General features: G+C 38.5%; 1 protein-coding gene across 6 annotated transcripts; it reads left to right on the top strand.

Moving 5' to 3' along the window:
• Nucleotides 1–685: 685 nt before the first annotated feature.
• On the top strand, nucleotides 686–24,015 carry LOC131788033 (1-phosphatidylinositol 4,5-bisphosphate phosphodiesterase delta-4). 6 transcript variants are annotated; one of them, XM_066159296.1, is made up of 23 exons: nucleotides 2,698–2,917; nucleotides 3,292–3,324; nucleotides 4,180–4,242; nucleotides 6,004–6,147; nucleotides 7,184–7,390; nucleotides 8,309–8,347; nucleotides 9,137–9,264; nucleotides 9,642–9,809; nucleotides 10,546–10,639; nucleotides 11,278–11,602; nucleotides 12,146–12,231; nucleotides 13,437–13,519; nucleotides 13,762–13,977; nucleotides 14,666–14,740; nucleotides 16,676–16,790; nucleotides 17,333–17,512; nucleotides 17,846–17,953; nucleotides 18,570–18,640; nucleotides 19,263–19,316; nucleotides 19,727–19,811; nucleotides 20,074–20,223; nucleotides 20,694–20,809; nucleotides 22,296–24,015. In XM_066159296.1, the coding sequence occupies exons 3-23, from the start codon at nucleotides 4,209–4,211 to the stop codon at nucleotides 22,326–22,328; spliced, it is 2,511 nt and encodes an 836-aa protein (XP_066015393.1). In that variant the 5' UTR covers nucleotides 2,698–2,917; nucleotides 3,292–3,324; nucleotides 4,180–4,208; the 3' UTR covers nucleotides 22,329–24,015. The 6 variants fall into 6 exon arrangements, with proteins under 6 accessions (XP_066015395.1, XP_066015396.1, XP_066015393.1 ...); XM_066159297.1 differs by having other exon boundaries at nucleotides 4,177–4,242; XM_066159298.1 differs by lacking the exons at nucleotides 2,698–2,917; nucleotides 3,292–3,324 and adding an exon at nucleotides 686–800.
• The last annotated feature ends 339 nt before the right edge of the window (nucleotides 24,016–24,354 follow it).

Genomic DNA, 24,354 nt, shown 5'->3' with positions numbered 1-24,354 from the left:
AACACTGAAAAAGATTTATGCAATGTCGCTTCTTCGGCTTCGCGCGTTTCTGCCACCCTGAAGTATAAGATTTGTGAATCAATGTCAGTGTCTGATCAACTGCGCACCTACCCCTCCCCCAACCCAACATTAATCCTAACTTGTTATCAGTTGACTGTTTTTAAGTCAGGGGAGGGATAAGTGCAGAGTTGTTCAGTCTGACATTGATCCAGATTTGTGTATATTAAAATAAGAAAGAATAAATCATTTCATTATGGAGATTGCGGGTTAGGACCTCCGGAGCTACGCCCTTGAAGAAAAACTCAATACAAGTTATAATCTCATCAACATTTTAGTTCCAGTTCTGTTGACTGATTCAATTACAAGTTTCTAATTCTGTGGAAATGTCAGGCAGCAGATTACTAGAGACAATAAAGTTACGAAATGAAAAAGAATAAGTTATAATCTCATCAACATTTTAGTTCCAGTTCTGTTGACTGTGTCCAATTCTGTGGAAATGTCAAGCAGTAGATTACTCGAGACAATAAAGCTACGAGATGAAAAAGAATAAAGCGACTACTTTTGATAGAATTGCATACACGATTCACCCAGAAACTCGCTAATCAGCCTCGAATTAAGAGAATTTCCAACGGATACCCAAGTTTTTTCGGTTTTAGTCTCCTACCGCGCATACAATCTATACACGTGAGATACAAAATGGCGATGTAGGAGTCAGGAAACTATATCAGCCTAGGACCTGTGGCTGTATTCACACACATTTCACTTAAATCATTCATGCAGTGTTTTTCTTCAAGCACAAGGTATGTGATAAAATTAATTTGAAGATCATTCTGTTCGAAAGCGGTGAAAATAGCTACATTTAGGATGATATTGCAAGGCAAACAATCTTCACAATCGACTTTGGATTGTGCCTTTTCGAGCGTGATTTTTAAACTTTTAAAAATATTCTTATTGATTTGCTAAATTCTCGAGAACAGAACAAACAAACGAACGAAGAGAAACCCAGCAAACAAACTGTTATTTTAGTGAATTGGAAAGCGCCCGAGGGGCCAAGTCATCGGAAGGCGCATCAAAATTTAGTTCGCATACGTCTCCATGAGGTGAAGTTTGAAATTTGCCCCCGAATCTTCTGTAGGTATTCCCTTTAAACCTTTACACCCTCACATCAGTATGCATATTCTCTCTACTGTTCTCTATACATTTTCTGAGGTGCAGATAAGGAGAATTTGTTTAAGTATTAGGAGTTTGTTTAATTATAATGTTTTATTCAGGGTGATTTTGTCGGGAAAAATTAGATGCTTGTTCCTCTTAAGGTTTTAGACGGTTACATACTGAAAAAAAACTTACCAAAAGGAGACTTGCGTTGGATTTTTAATAATCACTCTGAAAGGCGCATTTCATAAGAAGTCACCACTCACAACCAAAATAAATGTCTTACGAAATTCGAGACGCATGAGAATTGAACATTGAGTGGATAGACGTGTCACAAACAATTTCCAGTTCTCGCTCCGGTTGGACTTTCTAACCCTTCTCTTCCCAAGATCTGACTGTTAATTCTCCCTTCTAGCCGCTACATATTTTCTTGTAAATACATACGATAAATCTAGTGGTAGATCAAGATAGTAACTTTTACAGCATAAGTATGAGTATTCTCATGACTTGTTTATTGGATAGTGAGCGGATGTTACAGGGAGAAGCTGTATGCTTGTCATATGCCTCGAATTATAATATTTAGAAGTGTAATAAATGAGACACATGCAAGACCGGATGTGCGTCATATTTGCACGTCGTTCCTTTACTTAAGATCAGTTCCGGTTAAGGTCACGTTTCCATATTGACCATTTAAAGATGTCAGAAGATTATTATTATTTTCCGTCATGTAGGAAAAGGCAGAGGATGTAACAGACCGCCGTGGAGGTCAAGGGTTTAAGCCCCAGACCGGACCAACACTTAGGGTCTTAAAAATTACGAAGGAGAATATGCTACTTTTGTTCTACTGGTTTGCAGAGGACGTTGAAAAAAGAAAAAAAAACCCACGCACTTCTCGCGGAGAGTAGGGAACGTTCTAGCAAAGAGTAAGGAACGTAGCTCCTGGTGTTGTGTTTTTGGCTTTGTTTCCCAAAATTCCTTAATTGGTGGCACCTGCAAAATTCTCTTTCAAAAATATTGTAAATTACTCAATGCAGTGTGGCAAAATTCCCCCGCAAAGTTTTGCTACGTGTATTAGAGCATATTCTTACGGAGAATGCGCTATATAAAAACATCACTGTCACCATTGTTGTATTTCAACTTTCCTTAACTTTTACGTACACCCAAGTGTGTGACCCTCTCAGAAATCTCTTGAAAGCCTACATAAAATGATGATGTCACTGTAAACTTCGTTCGACCGCGCATGAGAGCTGTTGCTACACAATAATGTTAATGTCACGAAATAAAACTTTCATTGAATTTTTTTATCACGGATTTGCCATTTCGATAATTATGTACGTTTGAGTTTCCGTGACCACGGTGTGAAACTAGAAAGTTGTTGGTTAAATCTTTGTTATTTATGTCATAGGGTATGTCCTCATGAGTTGAGGAAACCTAGGTCGTTAAATATAACCTTTTACTTCGCAAAACGTTCAAGGTTATTTCATTTCCGTTTCCTATTTCAGTTTTGACGAAAGCCATGAGGCCACAAACCTCTTCCCCTTCTAGATAAAGGCCAAAGTCGCGCCTGATAGATAATCTTGTGGGTAGCTTATCCAGGATTATATCGAATATTTTTTATTAGCATCTGATGTTACTTGGAAAATTCCCAATATTTATCTCATGACAATTAACAACTACCCGCCTTAGTACCTGCAATTGCATCTGTTCGTCTGTTAGCGAAAAGAAGCAATTAGCGAAGACCGAACAAGTCAATGTTGGACATTTGGTAAGCAAAATGACCCTCTTAAACATAAAGCTTTGCATTTACTGCGGTTTTTCTTTCAAAAATTGCGATACCTGATCAAATTCTTTCTTTGCACGTTAAATGCGCAAACTGTACTCGGGATATGTGATATTATTTTCAGGCTAGATGTTATGTAGAACAGTATTGTGTCGGTGGATAGAGACCCTTACGATTTCTCAACAAGGGTTTTCATTAAAGATATTGCACAAATATTCCCAGTTTTCCGCATTTTTCCTTCATGTTGTATAATTTTGAAAATCGATTTGGATCATGCAATTGGGGTATTTTTTAAAAAGTATTAGCCATTTCATACACGCGCGCTGCAATATTTATTTCGGTTTTATTTATTTCGCCAGTATTTTATCAGTTCTAGAGATTGCGATACACTGGTAAGTGATCGTGTTTGTGTGTTATTTTTTTTTATATTTAAGTCTGTTTGTAAAGCTCCTTGGCTTTCAATGTTCTGAATTTTTCCGACTATGAATGAGTAAAATTACAAAGTATTGTTTAATATTGTGCAATGCTTTGGGAGGTGATCTTAATTGCATATCCTTTTTTCACTTTCGAAGTCAAAACACGGGCGGAGACTACAAATTCATACCTTATGTCTCTCCCCGAACAATCTTGAAGACACAACTGTAGCGATAGCTTTCTTTCTCATTTTTTTTTCTAAGGAAAACAACGGGCAAGCTGTTTACTTTTGCACAAAAAATTACGCCGATACCTTCAAGGAAAGTTCTCAAAACATTTTTAAAGCGTTCTTTAGAAATCCTCTTGCTGCGTTTTTAATAAATCATGACGCCTTGAAAAAAATTATGCCGCCTTAATATATATGCCTGCCTTTCACACATTAGTTTTTTTTTTCTTTTTAAAAACACTCTATTTCCTAGGGGTTCTATGCTTTCACACGGGCTGTACGTGAAGTTTTTCAAGTCACGTACTGGTGCTATTCAGCGGTGTACATCGGAAATTCGTAAACATCGATTTTCCTTCCTAAAACATAAATGTTCCTCATTTTGCCAAAACTTTATGGCGGATGTTTTGAATCTGTTGACAAATATTTTAAAAATCCCTATAAATATTCAATGAACATGTTTTGAATATTAATAATTAAACCATACGGTAAAACTAAAGGACTTCCCGATGCGTAACGGAGGTTTTCTAAATCGGGCGGGTGTGTGATTGAGTTAACTTGTGTTTTTTTTCATGATAATTTATTCTGAATTGTTGTTTCTTGTAAGAAGTTCATACAGTTGCCCTCACTTTTGCAAGAATGGCCGATGAAAACGAGAATTCTGCTCCATCAGGTAAGATTATTCAAAACGTTTTGCTTATAAGCATAGAATATTAGGCTCAATGGTATTAAAATTCGCTAAGCTTGTCGTTAAGATTTGTTCTGACAGACGTTTGGCTTCAACTTTCGCCCACGTCAAGTCTGCAAACTTTTGAGATAACAAATATTCGCAGAATTAAAGAAAAAGTTTAGTTTGCAGTTACACAATATATTTTAAGATGATTTTTTCTCTTCATTCTTGTTTTTGGGTTCGGATGACTGTGATAATTTAACCAAGCGTGACATTGCATCGGTATAGCAAATATTCGCCTTCAAGACATACCGTGTTTTAAATTCTTTTAAGTGTACGTAACTTTTAGCGAATAAGTTTCTAAAATTTGAACAGAGTTTTAACGAAATTCAATGTTAATTCGATCGTTCTCCTTAGCAAACTCGCGGAGAAGAAGTTCATCAATGAACGTCTTGAAATTGACACTTGTCAAAATATTGTTTTGCTTCTAGAATCTTACTTTAGTAGCTTGAGATTTTAACTCACTTTGTTGACAAGTTAATTTTGCTCCTTCTTGTGAAACTACTTAAACTAGCGGTGAAATAGAAAGGAACAAATATGTTATTGTTTGGAAAAAATTACGAGTAATCCTAGCACAGTAACTTACGTACATCGGATCCTGTATCAAGATTTTATTGATTGATTTATCTATTTTTAACTCATATTTTGTCGTGGATTTTACTCGTTTCGCTGTAAACGTTGAGGTTTTCGATAAGAACATAATCGAACATGTATACTTTAGAAGTTTAGGGGCTTTTCGAAAAGTTCTTACATGTGTCACGACATTTTGTCACGCAATTTTGGAGCGTTTTAGGGGTTTCAATCACTCGAATATTCCCTGCTGCTAAATCGTTCTCTTGTTGAGTGACAACGAGGCGCCCAAACCCCGTCACTCTCATATTTCACAGCAAAATTAAAAGAATGCACACATCTGGCGAGGTCTTGACGAGTATGTAATTTTTTTTCCATTTTTATGAAAAATTATATTTTTCTTTAAGACTCTTATGTTATACCTCATAGCACTGTTACCATATCCAAGTAAAAACGAAGATTCAAGGATGAAAAATTTTCTTGAAAGTACATGTGAAATCGAAACATTTGTGTTATTCAAGCTTTAATTTGTATCTGGTATGCTAAATTTTGACAAGTTATGCAAATATTGGACTAGTAAAACTAACTAAGGTGTATTGAATGTAGCAAAGAAACAGGTATTTGTAAGAAAATTCTGTGTTGACACACCGCCAAAACTTTGGGATGACATATGCAAACAGACAAAATCAATTTGACATAAGTTAATGAATATTGTTGATTACAATTCTTTGAACTAGCTTCATCTAATTCATGCTCTAAGTTTATGCTCCAAGTTCAGGTAACCTAGTGATTAGATAATGAAGAACATTCACTTTATAAAAATGATCATGTGTGATTTTCATTTGTTTATGATTTTTGTTCAACCCTTTATCTCCTAGAAGTGTTTAATGTGTAACTTCTCCCCATAATATCCATAAGTTACCCAGAAAACAGGTAATGAGATGATTCAACCTCATCAGTTAGAATTTGTTTTTGGTAACACCAATTTCTCATGACCAATGAATAAGGAAATATGTGACAGCAAGTGGGGAGAATTAGCAATAAGATCTTGGGAGTTAAAGGGTTTATATTAAAATAAAACATTTTGGATAGAACAACCTTGATGAATGGTAATAAATTATTGATTATAATTAGTTCAAGACTGCTGGAAGGCGATGCAACACGGATCAAAGATGATCAAACTGGATGTCAACAGGAAGGGCCATCATAAAAAAACCTTTGTCCTTGATAAAGAGATGACAGAAATAAGTTATGAGCCATCAAAGAAGAACTCTCGGTGTAAGTTTAATTTTCTGATATTTTTTATGGTGGGTCTGTATCTTGGGTATAATTTCTGTTTAGAAATAACTGCAGCTGTCTTAAATTTTGTTTAAAAATTATGCGCTTGAAAACAAAAAAATTTTTGAATATTTGCATAATATTTATAAAGTAATTTAGATACAGTTGTGGGTAACTCACATCTTTAGACAAATGTCCCTTTTCATGCATTGCAAACCTATTTTTTATTTTTTTCAAGTAGTCCTTTCATTATTAACATTAAATAAAAGATAGGAATTCACAGTTGTTCAAAGGGCAGGAAACTCTATCCAACAAATAAATCGCTATTCTGCCATAGACAAGTGTACTAAACAAAATGGACTGTGCTTTAATCCACCTGGCAGTGATTTCATAGCAGATAGAGTTAACATCTTCCCTTTAAACAGGCAGGACCTGAATATTTGTTTGATATATTTTGGTTGTACATTTATTTCAGTAATAGGGAATTACTACATAACAATTTGGTTCCACCCTCTATAAAATTAACTTTTTCCTCATATTTGTTAAATGATGTATAATTTTCAGTGGTTATTAATTGCTGTTGTTCGGTGTTAGGGTCCTACAGTAGCTATTGACTGTGGTTGGTCATTTAGGGTCATGGGAAGTTACTAAGGGGCGGGGGTGGGGGAGACTTAGCCTCATTGGCACATGGTACAATCTCATTAATCATCACTTGTTCTTGACCAAGTGAGGGGGGTGGGGGAGGAGGAGGAGGGTTCCTGCATTAGTTGTGTTTATAGAGACTCATCTTTTGTTATCATTATTTAATACCTTTTTTTCTTAGCAAGGTGTGGGCAAGGACAGGGGGGTCACAGCTGCCATCAGCCACACCCCCCTCTCCTTTCTTTTGCTTATTTCCTTTGATGCACTATGAAGGTTTGAAAGACCTTCCAATGCCTTGTATGGTTGTGACATTTTTGGGCTCAGTGCCTGAAATGAAACTCAGAGAGCTTGAATATTTTATTTTATTCATCTTTGGTTTTCTGTTATATCTTAGTTAAGATTGACAAAATGACAGAAATACAATTTGGAGACAGTGTCAAGGACCTCTTCCAAGGATTTTTGAAAAAGCATTCCCTTGAGAACTGTATTTCCATTAAGTTTGGCAACAATGGGGGTAGTGCAGCTCTCAATGTGGTGGCAGAGTCAAGGGAAGTGGCAGACTTTTGGATAAGAGGACTTCAAAAGCTCATTATCAACAAAGGTAACATTCTGCCTCAAAACAATTTTTATCAGCTTGTTCCAGACATTCAGTTATTAAAAACGAAGGGCGCTAGTAAACGGTGCAATGGTTGTGGAGGAGTGAAAAACCGAGGGAGGCTTGGGGTCAGGTAGCATTGAGAATGTTATGCACCCAACCCAGTCCTCTCTTGTTTTCGGACTTCCACTTCTATCGGCCATTCACTATTCATTCCCATTTACTAACTAAACATCTGGGACAGGCAAAATTTATAATTTAGGGTAGAGAGGGATCCTGTATTGCTTTTACTTTGCTTTACTGCTTTCTCTGATTGGTCCAAAAAACTTGCACCACTCTCTTAACCAATTAGATGTAAAGCCAAACCAATCACAACATGCTCACTCGTATTTTCCCATGCTTTGTCACTTTGAGTTCTCATTGGCGCCATGTGATATTTTCTCATAATCTGATTGGCCCTTGTGATTGCTCTTAATTTGAGTTTACAACAAGCTATCGCAAAACGTTCTTGAGTATCAGATAACGTGTGGACAACCTGAAATTTTTTACAGATCTTAGATCTGTTAATCCCTTGATCCCTAAGAGTGACCAGCATCTAATTTCTCCTCACAACATCGCCCCTGAATCACACATTAAGGTCATGAGAATAAAGGAAATGGTCACCAATTAAAGATGCTCATGATTGTTGAAAATTCTCCTTGTCAGTACCATAGTAAATGTATAGGGAACAGTATGGAGAATATGCAAACTGGTGTAAGGCTGTAAAGTGTTAGTTGACGTTATAAAGTCAATTATGAGATTCAACATTCTACTCCTTTGACAAAGAAATCGGTGACTACTCATACACTTTCGCTCAAACCAATTATGTTTTTTTTTTAACTGGATTGTTCAGTTATCTGTTTGTTTTTTGTCTTCGTTCTTCAGGTAATCTCGAGAAGGAGGACAAGGAAAATCGCGATCAATATCCTTTCACACTTTTATTAAATATTGAAAATCACCTGGAATTCTCATCTTGCCATTAAGTTGCTTTCAACCATCCTGTGATTGGTCTAGAATACTCGTGCTATCCACTCAACAGATCGGATGTGAGTAGGGTCAAAAGTAATGCGAGATTGCACTGGTTTTGCACTTCTTCGCTCTAGAAAACTCGTGCTACTCTCTCAACCAATCAAATGCAAAACCAAACCAATCACGACTTAATCACCCGCGTTTTCCCGCGCTTTAGGCAGTTTGGTTAGTTTTACTTTGAGATCTCATTGGCTCTTTAAGGTTCTTTCCTTTCATCTGATTGGCCGTTGTGATAACTTCGGTTTTGGTTGTACCAAACTCAATCGAAAAGCGCTCTATTATTCAAATCGTGACTTTGTCTCGCGTATTTTTCCTGCGCTTAATCTCGTTTACATGTAGTTACTTTGAATTCCTATTGGCTCTTTGGAGTACGTACTGACGCCTCTTCTGATTGGCTGTTGTGAATACTTTGTCTCTGTATTTCCCGCGCTTGATTTTGTTTTCACGTAGTTCCTATGAATTCTCATTGTTTCTTTGGAGTACGTTTTTATGCGTCTTCTGATTGGCTGTCGTGATTACTTTGGTTTTAGTGTTACGATACTCAAATGAAAAGCGTAGGAAAGATTCAAGATTGACATACATACAATTAATTACTTTTGTGCCACTATTCAGTTTGATAGTTTGATTTTTCCAGGGTAGTTTTGGAAGCAACGGATAGGTATTTTCTTTAACAAATATTCAAATGGCTCGTAGAAGCCTTTGAGAAATTCGACAAGAACAAAGATGGCTCATTAGGTTTGAAGGAAGTTCAGAGACTTGTCGAAGCTTTGAACGTTAGCATGAGTCCAAGCCAAGTGAAAAAGAAATTTAAGGTGAGTATGTTTACATTGTCTACTTCTTAGTAAGTCCAGATTAACAAAGAACTTGGAAAGAAAACTTAGTTTGCGAATGAAAAGTGCAAAACCGATAGAAAACTGTACAGGACGCTATTCCGGTTTCCACATCACATGAATTATTTCGATCAAACACCACTATAGTATATGCAATTCATTTTAACCCTTTCGAATGATGATTAAGTAATTTTTTTCTTTGCAATATCAATACGTTGTTCCAGCCAAGAAGTGAGGAGAAGAAAGAAGAATACCTCTGCTCAATTCACAAAAAAATTTGTTGCAGGCCTTAAACGAAGCACAACAACTTTGGAAATTTTAAAGCAACTCTTCACTTTTTTTACCATCTATTTTATTAGGAAGTGAACACAGATGGCGACGCAGCGCTTAATAAAGACGAGTTTGCCACATTCTTCAAGACAATATCTACAAGAAAGGAGATTGTCGATCTCATGAAGCAGAATTCATCCAATGGAGCACACATGAATGAAGATGATTTCCATTATTTTGTAACAAATGTACAAGGGGTAAGATTTGATTGCTAGTTATAAATTTATCCATCGGTCGATAAGGTAATCAGTATGTTTAGGTGTTGGTTTGATGCTGTTACTCTCTTTAAGCCAGTGTTTGTGGTGATAGTCAATAATCAGTCCGTCAGTCCGTCAGTCAGTCAGTCCATCAGTCAGCCAGTCAGCCAGTCCGTCCGTCTGTCCTGAGTCAGTCAATCTGTCCGTCCGTCAGTCAGTCTGTCAGTCAGTTAGTCAGTCCGTTCTTCAGTCAGTCGGTCGGTCGGTCGGTCGGTCGGTCGGTCGGTCGGTCGGTCGGTCGGTCGGTCGGTCGGTCGGTCGGTCGGTCGGTCGGTCGGTCGGTCGGTCGGTCGGTCGGTCGGTCGGTCGGTCGGTCGGTCGGTCGGTCGGTCGGTCGGTCGGTCGGTCGGTCGGTCGGTCGGTCGGTCGGTCGGTCGGTCGGTCGGTCGGTCGGTCGGTCGGTCGGTCGGTCGGTCGGTCGGTCGGTCGGTCGGTCGGTCGGTCGGTCGGTCGGTCGGTCGGTCGGTCGGTCGGTCGGTCGGTCGGTCGGTCGGTCGGTCGGTCAGTCTAAGTCACGTCAGTCAATTGTCAGTGACTAAGTCAGTCGATATGTCAGTCAGTTTTAGGTCAGTCACTCACTCAATCTATCGCTAGTTAGTCAGTCAGCGAATCCGATTGCACATAACAGACAATCTGCATCAGTTTGAAACAAAGGCGTTTTACTTCCTTTTTTCAGATGCCTAACGCCAGCAGAGAATACTGCTTGGATATGATTTTGACCCATGAACCAACAGAGACGGGGAAGAGGAGGCATGAATTAGGAATTGACGGTCAGTGTTTGCTCTAAATGCTGTTCAAATTGTTTAAGTAAAATTTCGGAAACTCTTCTCGTATGAGAGAGATGTTTCTTCGTCTTGTCACGAGCGTGGAAGAAAGGAAAAAATTTTTAATCTTTAAATGGAATCGAACCTCAGTCCACTGAGGCACCAAGAAATCAATGGTGAGCCACGCTTTTACAAGATTCGTATGTGAGACGCGTCCTGCATAATGCTACAACCAGTAATGTCGAAATCGTTATGTTCGTAAATAGAAGAAAAAGAAAGACTATAAATTTTGAGCTCGGTTAAGAAATCGAGAAAGATATTGCCTGCATTCGGGCTCTCGTTATTAGTTCTTCGGCACGAGCGTTTCTTCGGCACGAGCGTTTCCTCGGCATAAGCTTTACTTCGGCACGAGCGTTTCTTCGGCACGATCGTTTCTTCGCTCGTGGGAAAGTATAAAGCCTTGAGCTACACCAGCGGGCGAGAGGTTTTCAAGGGCTCTAGCTATTAGTGCCAAACAAAACCTCTCCTTGCCTCGTGTCATGTCTTCCCGCAAGCGGAGAAACGCGTGTCCTGCAGCGCTGATAATGAGGGTCTGCGCGCAATCTAAGAAAGGTTTGACCATTAGATATTTTTCAATCTGTCAGGGTTGACGAGCTACCTCAAATCTCCAGAGGGGGACATTTTCGACCCCGCCCATGACAAAATTTACCAAGACATGACTCACCCGCTCACTCATTACTACATTGCCTCGTCCCACAACACTTATCTTCTACAAGATCAGCTCCGTGGTCCGTCCAGTGTGGATGCTTATATCAATGCTCTGAAGAAAGGTTGTCGTTGTGTAGAGTTGGACTGTTGGGATGGCGATAATGGAGAACCTATTGTTTATCATGGTCATACGCTCACCTCCAAGATTCTCTTCAAGGATGTCATCGAAGCTGTTAATAGATATGCGTTCGAGGTTTCGGAGTAAGTAATTTTTTTTCTTTTACAAACGAGTAAGGTCTTACTCTCCGGGAAGAGGTACAGTGATGTAATACAGCAGTCCATGTTTAAGACTTAATTTCGAGCTTGCTGATTTTAGCCCATTACGCCCAAGTATTCATTTTCATATTCTCCGCAGTGCTCTCTGTACATTTCCTATGGTAATGAAAAGGAGAATTTGTGTAACAATCAGGACCTCCTTAAATTGGTGATCATCTTCTTTATTCTCATGACCTCTACATTTGATTCAAGGGTGATACTGTAATGAGAAATTAGAGGCCAGTCAGTTCTCTGTGTTGCGTTCTTGGGCAACACACTTCACTCTGACTGTGTCTGATGACCCTTCAAAATGTCAGAGAGGCCTGACGATAAACTATTATCCTATCCAGGGAGGAGTAGCACCACCTCGTTGCTTCATTGTACAGAAACCGGAATGAGCTCCGTCAGATGAGCCACTCAGTTCATATTCTGACTTAAAGTACCTCGACCAGTAATTTAGCAATGATTCTTTCTTTCTCCTGTTTATAGATATCCGGTTATCCTCTCCTTGGAAAACCATTGTAATCTTTCAAATCAAAAGAAAATGGCTGAAATACTCGAAGAAATACTTGGCGGTATCCTTTGAATGAGTTGTTATAAAAATATTACCAGAATTGAAAGCAGCATGTTGCTAAAAATGGGGTGTATGTTTAAAGAGAAACTTACGTTGTAAATCGGGCGCGTGATTTGAGGGAAAAATAACGGAAGAACAAACAAGGAAAGTAACGAACTGAAGAATCACGAACGAATGAGTAAGTAAAGGGAAGAACGAAAGCATATCGAAAGAAAATTAGTAACATAGTCGAAGGAAGATTTGGAGGTATCTTTAAATTTGTTCGATCAAGTTGTTTTGATGACAGTAACAATATCATCGGGGTTCATCTTTCCTACTTCAGTGTCAGGTGTAAAAACATGAAATACAAAACTGAGGGGAAAAAACTAGCCTGCGAATTTGTTGCGTGATCGTATGAACGCCGAAACGAGTTTTAAAATAAACCAGGAAATTACTATATATTGTAATTTATGTGATAAGCTGCATCCCACACACATTTGAATGGGTTCTTAAGATCTATCGGAGGACATACGCAGAGATGACGTCACCGTTAACAACAATTTGTTTTTCAGTATTGGTAATCACATGATTTCGAGTACAATTTGGAATAAATAGGCACGAGTAAATTTTTTCAAAGACTATTTGAAAAAATTCACTAGTGCTCATTTATTCCAAATTGTACGAGGAAAATCATGTGATTACGTATTAATAATATACATGAAAAAATACGAGATAGCTTATCATAATTATACAGAAGCAAAGCGCGCGCATCAAGTGCCAAAATAATTTATTCAAACCCTACAAGTGACATTTTGCGTTCGGTCAAAACAACCGCGTACGATCAAAACAATAATATAAAATGATATTTTCACATCCTTAAGGCACAAAAAAGTTCAAGGAATGATTCAGTCTGGTTTGTTACTTCTTTGCATTGAATTAATCCTCATCTGCATTGAATTACCTTAAAACTGCATTTATCTTATTATCATATAAAACAAATAGATTTCATGTTGTCGCGCGTGGGTCTGCATGTGCGAAGAACATCAGTGTTACACTTGGCTGCACCTTATTGGTTCTTACCACCTTTTGACGTCATCAGTGCTCTGAACTACGCACGGCAACATGGAATCTGAGATAGACTCGCTGTGTTGCTTTAAGACATTACATTAATGTGATGGTTCAAAAAGATAAGAGACTGTTAAGTTCCTTGACTAATTTGATAACTAGATACACTGTACAAAATTCCCGTAGATAAGGAATTCGATACTTTTCCATCTCCAGAGTTCTTCAAGAACAAAATTCTCATCAAGGTATTGGCAAACCGGCGTGTTGTTTAGTACAATAGTATTAAATATATTGTGACAAGCTGTTTTACGTCAAAAAATTAAGTGTCCACGAAATAACTGTTACTTCCGTTGTAATATTGCATGCTCACCGCTTAGCCTATATTGCAAAATGAGAAGGAGAATGTTTTATTTGTGGTTCGCACTATCCTCTTCATTTACGTAATATACGGCGGATTAAAATTTTTCGAAATCGCTTTTTCTCGCAGGGTAAGAAATTAAAACCAGAGCAAGAGAAAGATGGTGACGACGAAGGTGACGTCACAGATGAAGACGAAGCAGCTGATATTGATCAAGAGGCAGCTTCGGTTGCAATGGCAAAAGAAAATGCGGGCGCGGAAGCTGGTTCGAGTGCAGGCGCAGAAGGACCCTCTACCACCAGTACTTCTCCTCCGGTTAAAAAGAAGCAAAAGAAACCAAAAAAGGTACCTAATTATTATTTTATTATTATTATTTATTTAAGCAATCGACGTAAAAGGACCGAAAGAACGCCTAGTACTCGCATTGAAAGACGTCTGTTAAAAAATAATTTTTCATAAACTTAAAACCAACAGTTTAAAAGTAATACTTATATTTACGAACACAGAGTCACCCCTTTTACTACTAGAGTGTCATTAGTAATTTTCTTACCTGATGAGGCAGTACGGATAAGATGCTGCTCTTTTAGTAGGTTACCCACCCCTCCCCCAGTTCCCCCTGTTTTCTTGGTTGCCCCAAATTTCAGTTGAGTTTCTATTGATGTAGAATGTTAGGATATTGCTCCATTAGTGAGTTACCCTCCCTTCCCTGAGTTCCCCTTTTGTCCAGGTTTCCCCAAATGTTTTTTTTTTATCTTTCTAAAGGAATTATGTGTTAAATATTTTAATAATTAAAGGTTTGATATTTTAAGGTTAAAAACATTTTCCGAAATAACTTTGAGGCAGGTATGGTTTTGATGAATTGATTGGTATTGATTGATTCTTGAAAGAATTAGGAGAAAATTTTCTTAGTAAATCTTTGACAGGCATCCTTAAGTTTTAGACATAACCTTCTCTGACTAAAGTCATAAATATACTTTTAAATAGTTTTAATTAAATCTCCAGTTTATCGTTCTTTGTTCCATGTATTTACCAGGAAAGCATTCGTAGATCTTTTCGTTCCGTTGGTAAAGTGGTACGCAGCGCTGGTAAATTTAAAGACGAAACAGATGTAAGTAAACGCTTAAATTTCATGCTGATAACAATAAACTTCGTTAAGTTCAAGTTAGAGCGTTCTTTTCACAGTGACAGTTGTAATAAATGCCCTGAAATCTTTGAAAAATTTAGGGGAAATCTAGAACCGCGCTATCCTACAAAAGGTGCGCTTAGATTTACTTGTTAGAGTAGATTACCATCGCCTATAGTTAAGAAAATTTTAAAATTTTAAATCAAAGCGCTTATATTATGTTTTGTCACTGGAAGAATGCTCTAGCTTTGTAAAACTTTAAATTGAACTCAAAGGAGAGTGACTAAAGAAAGAGAAACTGATGAATCTGTTGAAAGTATCAAGGTAAATAAAAATGATGTAGGTTACTTTCAAGCATTAGCCTCTTTCAGGCGTTCAGTTGTAAAACGAAGCGCGGAAGAACACGACGCGATTGGAATGGAAGAGTGAATTAACCAGGGAGGTCTGGGTCGGGTTGCGTAATGGACTGTGCCACCCGACCCAAATCTCTCTCGTTTTCAATCTTTCATTGCTATTTCACCGTTGACTGTTTCACTGTGTTTGACTCACTGAGCGCCTGGAACATGCTACTAAAGCATATGATTTCATGGTAAATTTTTTCTAATACTGACATCTTATAACCTTATCGCGAAGAATAATTAACCTCTACAGCTTAAAGTAAAGAAAGCAAGGATTTTTTCTCCTCTTTAACGTTATTAATTCTGTTCCTGAATTACAATATAATTGATCCAGCTATAAATAAATAAGCCTCGCAGATCTCAACAGCCTTTAGATTCAGACGACAATTTTAACTGCATGAAGTCTTTGAATTGTAAACTGCATGTCAGCCGGAAAGTCTAGTTAAGTTTTGCCAGGCGTAAAATAGCTTCAATACGTCGTAACATCCTGTAAACTGAAAATGATATGTTGATACATGCAGAGTAATTTGTCTGGAGCTCTAACACTAACAAAGTACAGTGAACCAATTAATTATATAGACATTTTAAAAGAAAATGCACAGTGTCTAGAACAAATTTAAACCTAGTTTTGCACCCTTAACGTCAGCTATCGTATTTTGATTCGGATGAAGAAGGTTTCCTTGTTTACATGTTTATGTATTCTCCTGCCCGCTTCACGAAAGAGATCAGCGACCTTATGGAATCATTTTTAGGTTTTGTGAGTAGGAACAGATAAATTCAGCCCCCTTCTAGGACCGCTAGACCATGATTGCCCAATTCCGACTCCAACAAGTTTACGAGAACAAAAGGAAATCTCTGTTACTTAAATTTTCTAAGAATCTCGATATGTTCGTGAAATAAACTTGATTGGCAGTGGTGAAGTATAATTACCTCCACTGTTGGAACAGTGAGAGAAAAAAAGTGTAAAACGCGCAGTGCCTATCACAACAACAGAATTCGATTTCCGAACGAGGACTTGATGATCTGTTTGATTAAATATAGTTTTTCCAGCTGAAAACGTCAACCCTTTACACCCTAACATCAGTATGCATATTCTCCATACTGTTCTCTATACATTTCTTGAGGAGCTGACAAGGAGAATTTGTCTCTAAACAATCAAAAGTTTCTTTAGTTGGTGATCATTTCCTTTATTCTCTTGACCTTCTGTGTGATTCGGGGATTACGTCGTAGGGAGAAATTGGATAATAGTCAATGATAGGCGTCAAAAGATTCACCAACAATACAGGATTTCCCGGAGCGCTTTCTCTTTGTTTCTTTATTTTTTCTTGATTAAAGGGGTATATTTTAAGGTTTTCTTGCTCAACTTGCGCTTTACTTACAATGTTGCTGGTTTTACAGATGCTATTGTTACACATTTAAAAGCAACAACCCTTAGAAATTCCGGTTTTGCAAGGTTACTCGTTTTCGATGTAACTTACGGAGGAGAATTGTGTTAGACCTTATTAATAACTTTTTTCCACAGGATGAAAAGAGCGGCAAGAAAAAGAAGAAACAGAAGCTGGCCAAAGAGCTCTCCCGCTGCGTAAACTACGTGTCCAGTGTGGGATTCAAGGGTTTTGAACACGCCAAACAAAATAGTAAGCGTTTTAGAGCCATTTTCAATTGAGTGTCGAAAATAATCTGAGATTGCACTGGGTTTTGCTTTACTTCGTTCTGTGATTGGTCCAGAAAACTCGCACCACTCTCTCTCAACCAATCAGGTGCAAAACTGAAAACAAACACGAATTGGTCATCCGCATTTTCCCGCTTTTGGTATTTTGCTTGGTTTTAATTTGAGTTCTCATTGGTTCTTTAAATTCTTTCACTTCGTCTGATTGGTCGTCGTGACAACTCATATCACGGCCAATCAGATTGCCTTCCTTCTGTTAGGGAGGATCGGTTAACTTGTTTCTTCTGAAAAGTGTAGGAATTTTCACAACATGAGGAAACATTGACAATGAAAGGAAGTGAAAAGCGTAGGAGGCATAGGTTCGAATCCTGTCACAGCCTGAAGTTTTTAAAGCTCTTTCTGAAATTTCTTTTACTTGATCATTTCTTCACTTGTGCGTAGACTTCTCCCTGCCCGACTTTCAAAACGTATGAATAACATCTTCCTTCTTCTCTCTGCTTTTTCAAACAGGCAAGTTTCACCAAATGTCCTCTTTTGTGGAATCCAAAATGGTCAACTTGGTGAACTCTCAAGGAGCTGAGTTTGTTGAATACAACAAGAGACAGCTCAGCAGAATTTACCCGGCCGGAGGGAGAGTGGACTCTAGTAACTACAACCCTCAACAGGCCTGGAACGCGGGATGTCAAATAGGTATGTTAACCCTCCCTTTCCCGAGATCTAATAATAAATTCTCCGCTCTCTTTGCCGTATATTTCCTACAGTTTTAGCTCTGAGAAGTTGTTTTTAAATCAATAGTATCCCATGGTTGTAGGGGTAGGGAGGGTGGGTAGCGTTGAAATCCGACGAGACTCTAGGGTCAACTTCTCAAAATTCGTTGCGGTTATTTAACTACCTTTTTCAATTTTAAATTGAGAAGCAGCTGATTATTTGATTCGCATGCCGACGTAACACAGCAGCTTCTTTAACCTCCCTGCTTTGAATTACACCAGAGAGTTTACTTTAATTCTTCTTTTTTGACAACAGTTGCCTTAAACTACCAAACGGATTCTGAACCCATGCACTTGAACCAAGGAAAATTTAGAACAAATGGACGAGCTGGCTACATTCTGAAGCCTAAAGTTCTACGAGACTGTAAGTATTTCCAAGTTTATTTAGAACCTTCAATAACTTCAGGAGCTTTCCTGCGGTAACCTTGAGTTCTTCCTTCAACCCTCTGCTAAAGCACACTTTCCTCACGATTGCATTGAGTGGAGGTTCTTTTGAAACAGCAGGCAAGTAAACCTTAGCTTGAGGGACGAAAGAAATCCCTGTCTCCCTAGTTTTATATGTTATGCGAAACTTTCATTGACATGTGAGGAACCTTTGTTTTGTGCCCCCAAACAGCTCTGCTTTTCTCCTTTTTGTTTTCCTGAGTCTACCCCGTCCTCAGTGCCCGTTTGGAGTACATATGTAAGGTAAATTTTAAATAATTGTTCTGTGATTGGTCCTGAAATTCCGTGCCACCTTCTCAACCAACCAAATGTACAGCTAAAACTGATCGCAACGTGGTTACCCGCGTTTTCCCGCCTTCGGGTCTACCCTGTCCCCAGTGCCCCTCTGGTGTACACTTGTAAGGAAAATACAAAATAATTGTTTTGATCAGTTCACAACACTACTTTTGCTTTATACGGCGGTCTGTCAAAGTAGTTTTTTCTATGACACCCTCGACCATAATATATTTCTAAAACCTCTCTCCTGTTTTTTTTAGCCTCATTAAAGTTGAATCCTCTCACTAAGACAGAAATTCCCGGTGTGGAGAAGGTTACACTATCCATAACGGTAATGTAGTCTCTTACATTTCTAAACTGCACCCTCTACGTTATGATTTTAGGCGGCAGCTTTAATCAGTTTTCAGTTAAGTGTCCAAAGTAATCTGGAATTACAATGGCTTTCTTTTAAATTTCGCTCTGTGATCGGTCCAGAAATTTCGAGCCACCTTCTCAACCAATCAAATGTAAAGCAAAGCCGTTCGCGATTTTTTCACCTGCGTTTTCCCGCCTTCGAAGTGTTTTGGGCTCTGATTGGCTTCTTTGGGTAATTCCTTAAGTTTTGTGTTTAGCCGTAGGGATTACATTGCATTTGATTTTACGACAATCAACCGAAAAGCGTTCTACTGGAATTGTTTGAAGTGCTTTCTTTTTTGCTTCTTTGCACACAGTTGTGTCCACATAATAAAAGCCGCTCAAAACTGGACAGTCAACTTGTTCAAAGCTCGGCTATTTTGTTCAAATACATGGATATTAAAAAAAGTTTTCCGCGTTTGTTGATGATGAATCTGTAATTTTCAGTAATTACTCAGTATTGCCTTTCGTCCTTTACAGCTATTTACCTTAGGGTTTTCATCAATTAATCTTGAGAAAGTTTTGGAAGACTGTATTCTTGTTTATGTGTATTTTTCCAGATCATTTCTGGTCAACAACTTCCAAAGCCAGCTAAAGAAGGAGAAAAAGGAGAGGTATGTTTGAAGTGGACAAGTGCCTGTGGTTATACTGTCCAAGTTTAGAGGTTGTTGTCTCAACTGCTTACGATTCTTTTGCTACTGGAACTGGGGTGCTGTTTTATAACTACTTTAGATACAGACGTTTTTAGGCCCAGACAACAGCGGTACGCTTAGACTCCTTTTGCCTGTCATTATCGTTCGCCCTTTTGTTCCCACTATCCCCTCCCTTGTGTTCCCTCTATCCCCTCCCTTGTGCACAATCTTACCGGCTCTAGGCTTTCTCGTATCTTCCCAATCCAGTATGGCGGCTTCATCATTCGATCGAAATATTAAGTACCTGCTCACCAGAAAATATGACGACTATGGAGTCCAGGTGGATTTTGACGACAGAACATCTGATATCAGATATTTTTTTTTCTTTACAGATCATTGATCCTTATGTAAAACTCGACTTTCATGGCATACAAGCTGACACGGCGTCTTTCAAGACGAAAGTCGTCAAAGACAATGGTAACAAACAATTTTTGTCGACTTTGTTACAGAATTACGATTTTATGATGCGTTCGCTGATAGGCTGACATGAGAAATACTTCGTGCGCTCTGGTAGGGTGATTGAGTAGCATAATGACATGCTCTTCAACGTATAGCCTCCCTCTCCGCTCCCCCAGCCTCCCCGTCCGCCACCTTTTCAGCCCAAGTCTCCCCCTTAAGATCACTTTTTCGATCGATTGATACTATTTATAACAATTAAGATTGTTTTATGTGTTTGCAGGTTTTAATCCAATGTGGAATGAGAAGTTTGAAAAGGTTTTGCTGATGCCGGAGCTCACCATGATTCGATTTGCCATATTCGACGAAGATGTTGGAATTGTGGACGACTTTATTGGCCAGTTCTCCATTCCCTTCACCAGTTTAAGACCAGGTATTTGTGTGAGATGGAATGATCGCTCTCTTTATTATCGCTGTGACTTATCGGGTATATGTGTTCTAGCCTCAAAGCCATTGACCACTCTTTCAATTTGCTTAGTGGCTTTATAAGCCACAGTATGAGGAATAACTCGAAAAATTTGAAAACACTCGCCTTGGTTGATACCTTACGAGCCGTTTGAGAGTTCTCTCAAGTATCTGCAACTTTCACCCCATTGCAAGTCGAGCGCTCGCTGTTTCTCTGTGTCTTTTCCAATTTAAAATTACCTTAATGATCACGTTTCAACACAAAGATTTTGCAGCACTTTGCCGGAATCATTGTTAATCACTCGATATTCTCTTAACTTCTTTCAAAATAGAACATCACGTGAATCGACGTGATAGCCTTCGATCCATCTGCATAGATAAGATTATTTGATCGACATCTCCCTGTAAAGTTTGACGCATATAATTTTTTTAATCCAGGTTACAGGCATATTCATTTGTTGAGTAACAAAGGCGAATCTCTGGGCTATGCAACCCTCTTCGTTAACATTGAGATCAACAGCTCAGGATCCAACAGCAATACGTCTTCACATATGGTAAGGTATTCTTTTTGTTTTCTTTTACCGCAGTGTTGAATAGAGTGTCAAAATTGATCCCGGTTTGCATCGATTGAACTCTACTTTGCTATGATTGGACTGAAAATGTCGCACTCTTTTTCTAAACCAATCAGAGCTAGGCTAAATTCAATTGCCCTTTAACTTCCAACATTGATCGTATAATATCCATACATGATCCACCAAACAATCAATGAGGTTTATCAAACTTCACAGGTAGAATTTGTAATCTTGATCCAACACCAAAGTCTTGCATTTAACATACAAGGAAATGATTAGCAGCTAGATGGGAGAATTGACAACCAGATCTTGGGTGTTGAAGGGTTAATTCATCAATTTCCCGGGAAAAACACTTGTTATAAGACTTCGATTTCATTTTAAATTCTTACAACTAGCTAAGGGAGAAGTGTGCGCCTATTAATGATAGTATTCATGTGATATACAGGAGTATAAGTTCTTTTCTGATCAATATTCACTTGTGTATCCTTCATTGACACAAAGGATTTTATGTGGAAACATAATAGAAACGCTGTGCAACGGCCCAGGAGAAGAATGTTTCTGTAAGAACGCAAACAGCAGTCTTTTTTGTTTAGTTTAAAACCCAGTAGAGCTAGTCGAAGAATTAGGAGATCTTTTTGCTTTCGACTTTCTCTCGTTTCGTAATCACTCTGAGTTACTGGTAACGAGCTTGAAGTATACCAGGGACTATTAAGGGGCTTGTCTCTATGGTCTCTGTTCTTCCCACCACCGGAGGAAGAAGAGCGACCCTGGAAACAAGGTTGGAACCTAAGGAAGAAGAAATAAATTCTCTTCCTCTCCCTTGTATCGTTGGGTTTTATTTTGCTTCGTTATTTTTTTAATAATTAGAGAGACTAGTGGATACCAGACATTCCTATTTTTCTCCCTCTGTCTTCCCGATGCATAACCTTCGTTCTACGCATTTTAGGTCTGGTGTTGCGTGACATCACCGTTGTCACGTTCAACACAGTATATAAATTCAGAGAGACATTATCTATGACTTTTCAAGATCGTGATTCCCAAACCGTTTCAGTCTTCACCATCCCTAGTCCATGTTCCCTGTTGGCTTGTTAGTGGCTCGTTTCCGTTTTGTATAGCCTGTGGGCAGGCCATCATTACTTGCGTTTCTTCACCCGTGAGAAAGTTTGAAGTATTGAGCAACGCTAGCCTGCGAGAGGTTAGCATGTTGTTCTGGCATACCTCTCATCGACTCGTCTCCATTCTTCCTGTGCAAGAAGAAACGCTCGCCCTGCTGTGCTGATACTGAGGGCCTGCTCACACGCTACGTTTTCAATGTTGCTGAACAAATATTTGTATCCTCATTCAGATTGAAGTAATTTTGTTTGACACAAATCAACTGAAACCGCCTAGTGACGTGACCTATTTAAGAAAAGACAGACAGTAGACACTCTGTGGAACATCTCAGTAATGCAAATTCTCTTTATTTCAGGAGACGGCTTCACCGACGATCTCGAGATTTTAGATGATGATCACCCATTTAGCACGAAATTTCTTTATTTTCTTCGCTGACTCGTCCCCAGTCGTCTGTCTACCTTTAGGAAAGCGCGCGGGATCTGCGCTAATGTTAGTCTCCCGCGAAAAATACGAGACGACTAGGGACGAGTTAGTCTTCTTTGCTTTCTTCTACCGGAATCTTTGGTCAACTTATATTATAAGGGTAATAAGTTGTTAACGTGTATCGTCACGAGTGGATCACTTTTCAGTTGAGTGTCGCGAGACCACAACCAAAATATTTAAAAAAGCCAATCAGGAAGAAGGCGACTATAATAAGGAACCAATGAGACCTCATGTTAAAAAAAAGCACGTCTGCAAATGGCCTGAAGCGCGGGAAAACGCAACTGGCGAAGTCATGTCTGATTGGTTTAGAGAGTGGCGCAAAACCTGCTATGCCTTCCCGGCATACTCTCGACACTCGTTTGAAAACTGTCCGAGAAAAGTCATTTTTGTTTGGCTAGTGTTTATGTAAAAATAATGAAAACTGTATGTTAAATTTAACGGGATGTAACGGCAATAGGAATGTTTCTTCCAGCTAGGAGTCACATATTTTCGGTGCTCATTCCCAGCTAATAATACGAGATGAATTCTTAACCGAGAAATTGACTTAGAAAAAATGATTGATTCATTTAACTGATAATAAAGGATTCAACCAATTCGACGCGATTTATTACAGCAAAAGGTAAGTTATTTCGTAATAACATATTTAGGGTAGACCTGAAGAAATGTTTATTTATAATGTAGCTAATTAGGCGAGTACTTTCATTTGAAAATCTCATCCTTCTGGTTTTTGACATAATGGTGTTATTTCTGAATTGTTTTGAAGGGAAATAATCCAAAATGCATTATGATTCGTTGTGGGTCGGCAAAATTAAATGGAACCGGATTTTTCTCGGGATATAGAAGCCTTAATAGGGACAAGTAAGGGCGTGTGTTGGGAGTGGGTGGGAAGGGTGGGTACTGTAATAACGTTTGCCTTGCACTTGGAGGCTTGCCGGTGTGTAAATAGTTATAAATAATAATAATTAATTTTCTTTGACAAGGTCCTTCAGGGAAGGGGGAAGTTCTAAATCAGCAACTTGTGGGCATTAATGGGGCATACCAAGTTGTTATAATATCATTGGTTTTTCTTCTTTTTATCATAGGGTGGCATAACTCATAGAAATTCCCCCCCCCCTCCACCCCCTAGCAAAGTAACTAAGTATTACAGCTCTTAATCAGTCTAGTGCCCAGACTTTTCACGGCTAGGCGGTTACAATTACACGAAAGGATCAGGGCACGAGATTAGCTCTTAATTATCAGCTAACCTAGTTTATTGTTTAGTCTGTTGTTGTGAGGTAACAACAATATTTTGCTCGCTATGACGATTAAGATGAACAAAAATACAATCACAGGAACGGATACCATTATAAATTATTATTGATCAATTTTTAATTACTATTTATGTGGAAATGATCATTTTGCCCTGTTCTTATAAGCTATTTAATCCTTACTGGGCGGAAAAAATGTACGCCCCTTTTTGAATGTGATATCTATTTAAAGCACTTTTTTTTTATCCTCTTATGAAATTTCAATTTGATCAGCCATCACTGCAGATATTTAAGCTACTGATATTTAGATTTAGTCAGTAAGAATAAAGTGTTTCCTTTATCGTGCTCCTACTTCGTTTACTTTTTGCTTCCATTTCTCCATTTGCCGATGGCAAAATATTAGATAACGACGTTAGGAAAGGGGAAATCTTAACTTCAAGAAACAAGGACACTTATGATTAGTCATATACTGGGCCGATAAAAGCTCCCAGCGCATGAAAAAAAGAGGTGTGAGATTCTGCCTGATATTTGACGTTTGTGCCCCGAGCGTGATCGTAATAAAACGGAGGAAACCTCAAATAGGATGGTAAAATTATCAACCACTTCTTACAACCACTCTCTATTTTCCAAGGGGCTTCCCCGACAGGTGTTTAAATTGTGAGATATAAAAATGGAAAAGTGGAA

This window comes from Pocillopora verrucosa, chromosome 12 (genome assembly GCF_036669915.1).
Source record: "Pocillopora verrucosa isolate sample1 chromosome 12, ASM3666991v2, whole genome shotgun sequence".
NCBI classification, from domain to species: Eukaryota; Metazoa; Cnidaria; class Anthozoa; order Scleractinia; family Pocilloporidae; genus Pocillopora; species Pocillopora verrucosa.
Note: the sequence above shows the minus strand (reverse complement) of the source record. Positions and strands in the feature narration are given on the sequence as shown.

Bases quoted from the DNA above. Each gene is read 5' to 3' on its own strand.
- LOC131788033 (XM_066159298.1), top strand. From the start codon at position 4,209: ATGGCCGATGAAAACGAGAATTCTGCTCCATCAG. The intron at 7,391-8,308 runs GTAACATTCTGC...TTCGTTCTTCAG, and splicing joins AAAGCTCATTATCAACAAAG to GTAATCTCGAGAAGGAGGAC. The intron at 8,348-9,136 runs ATCCTTTCACAC...AAATATTCAAAT, and splicing joins CAAGGAAAATCGCGATCAAT to GGCTCGTAGAAGCCTTTGAG.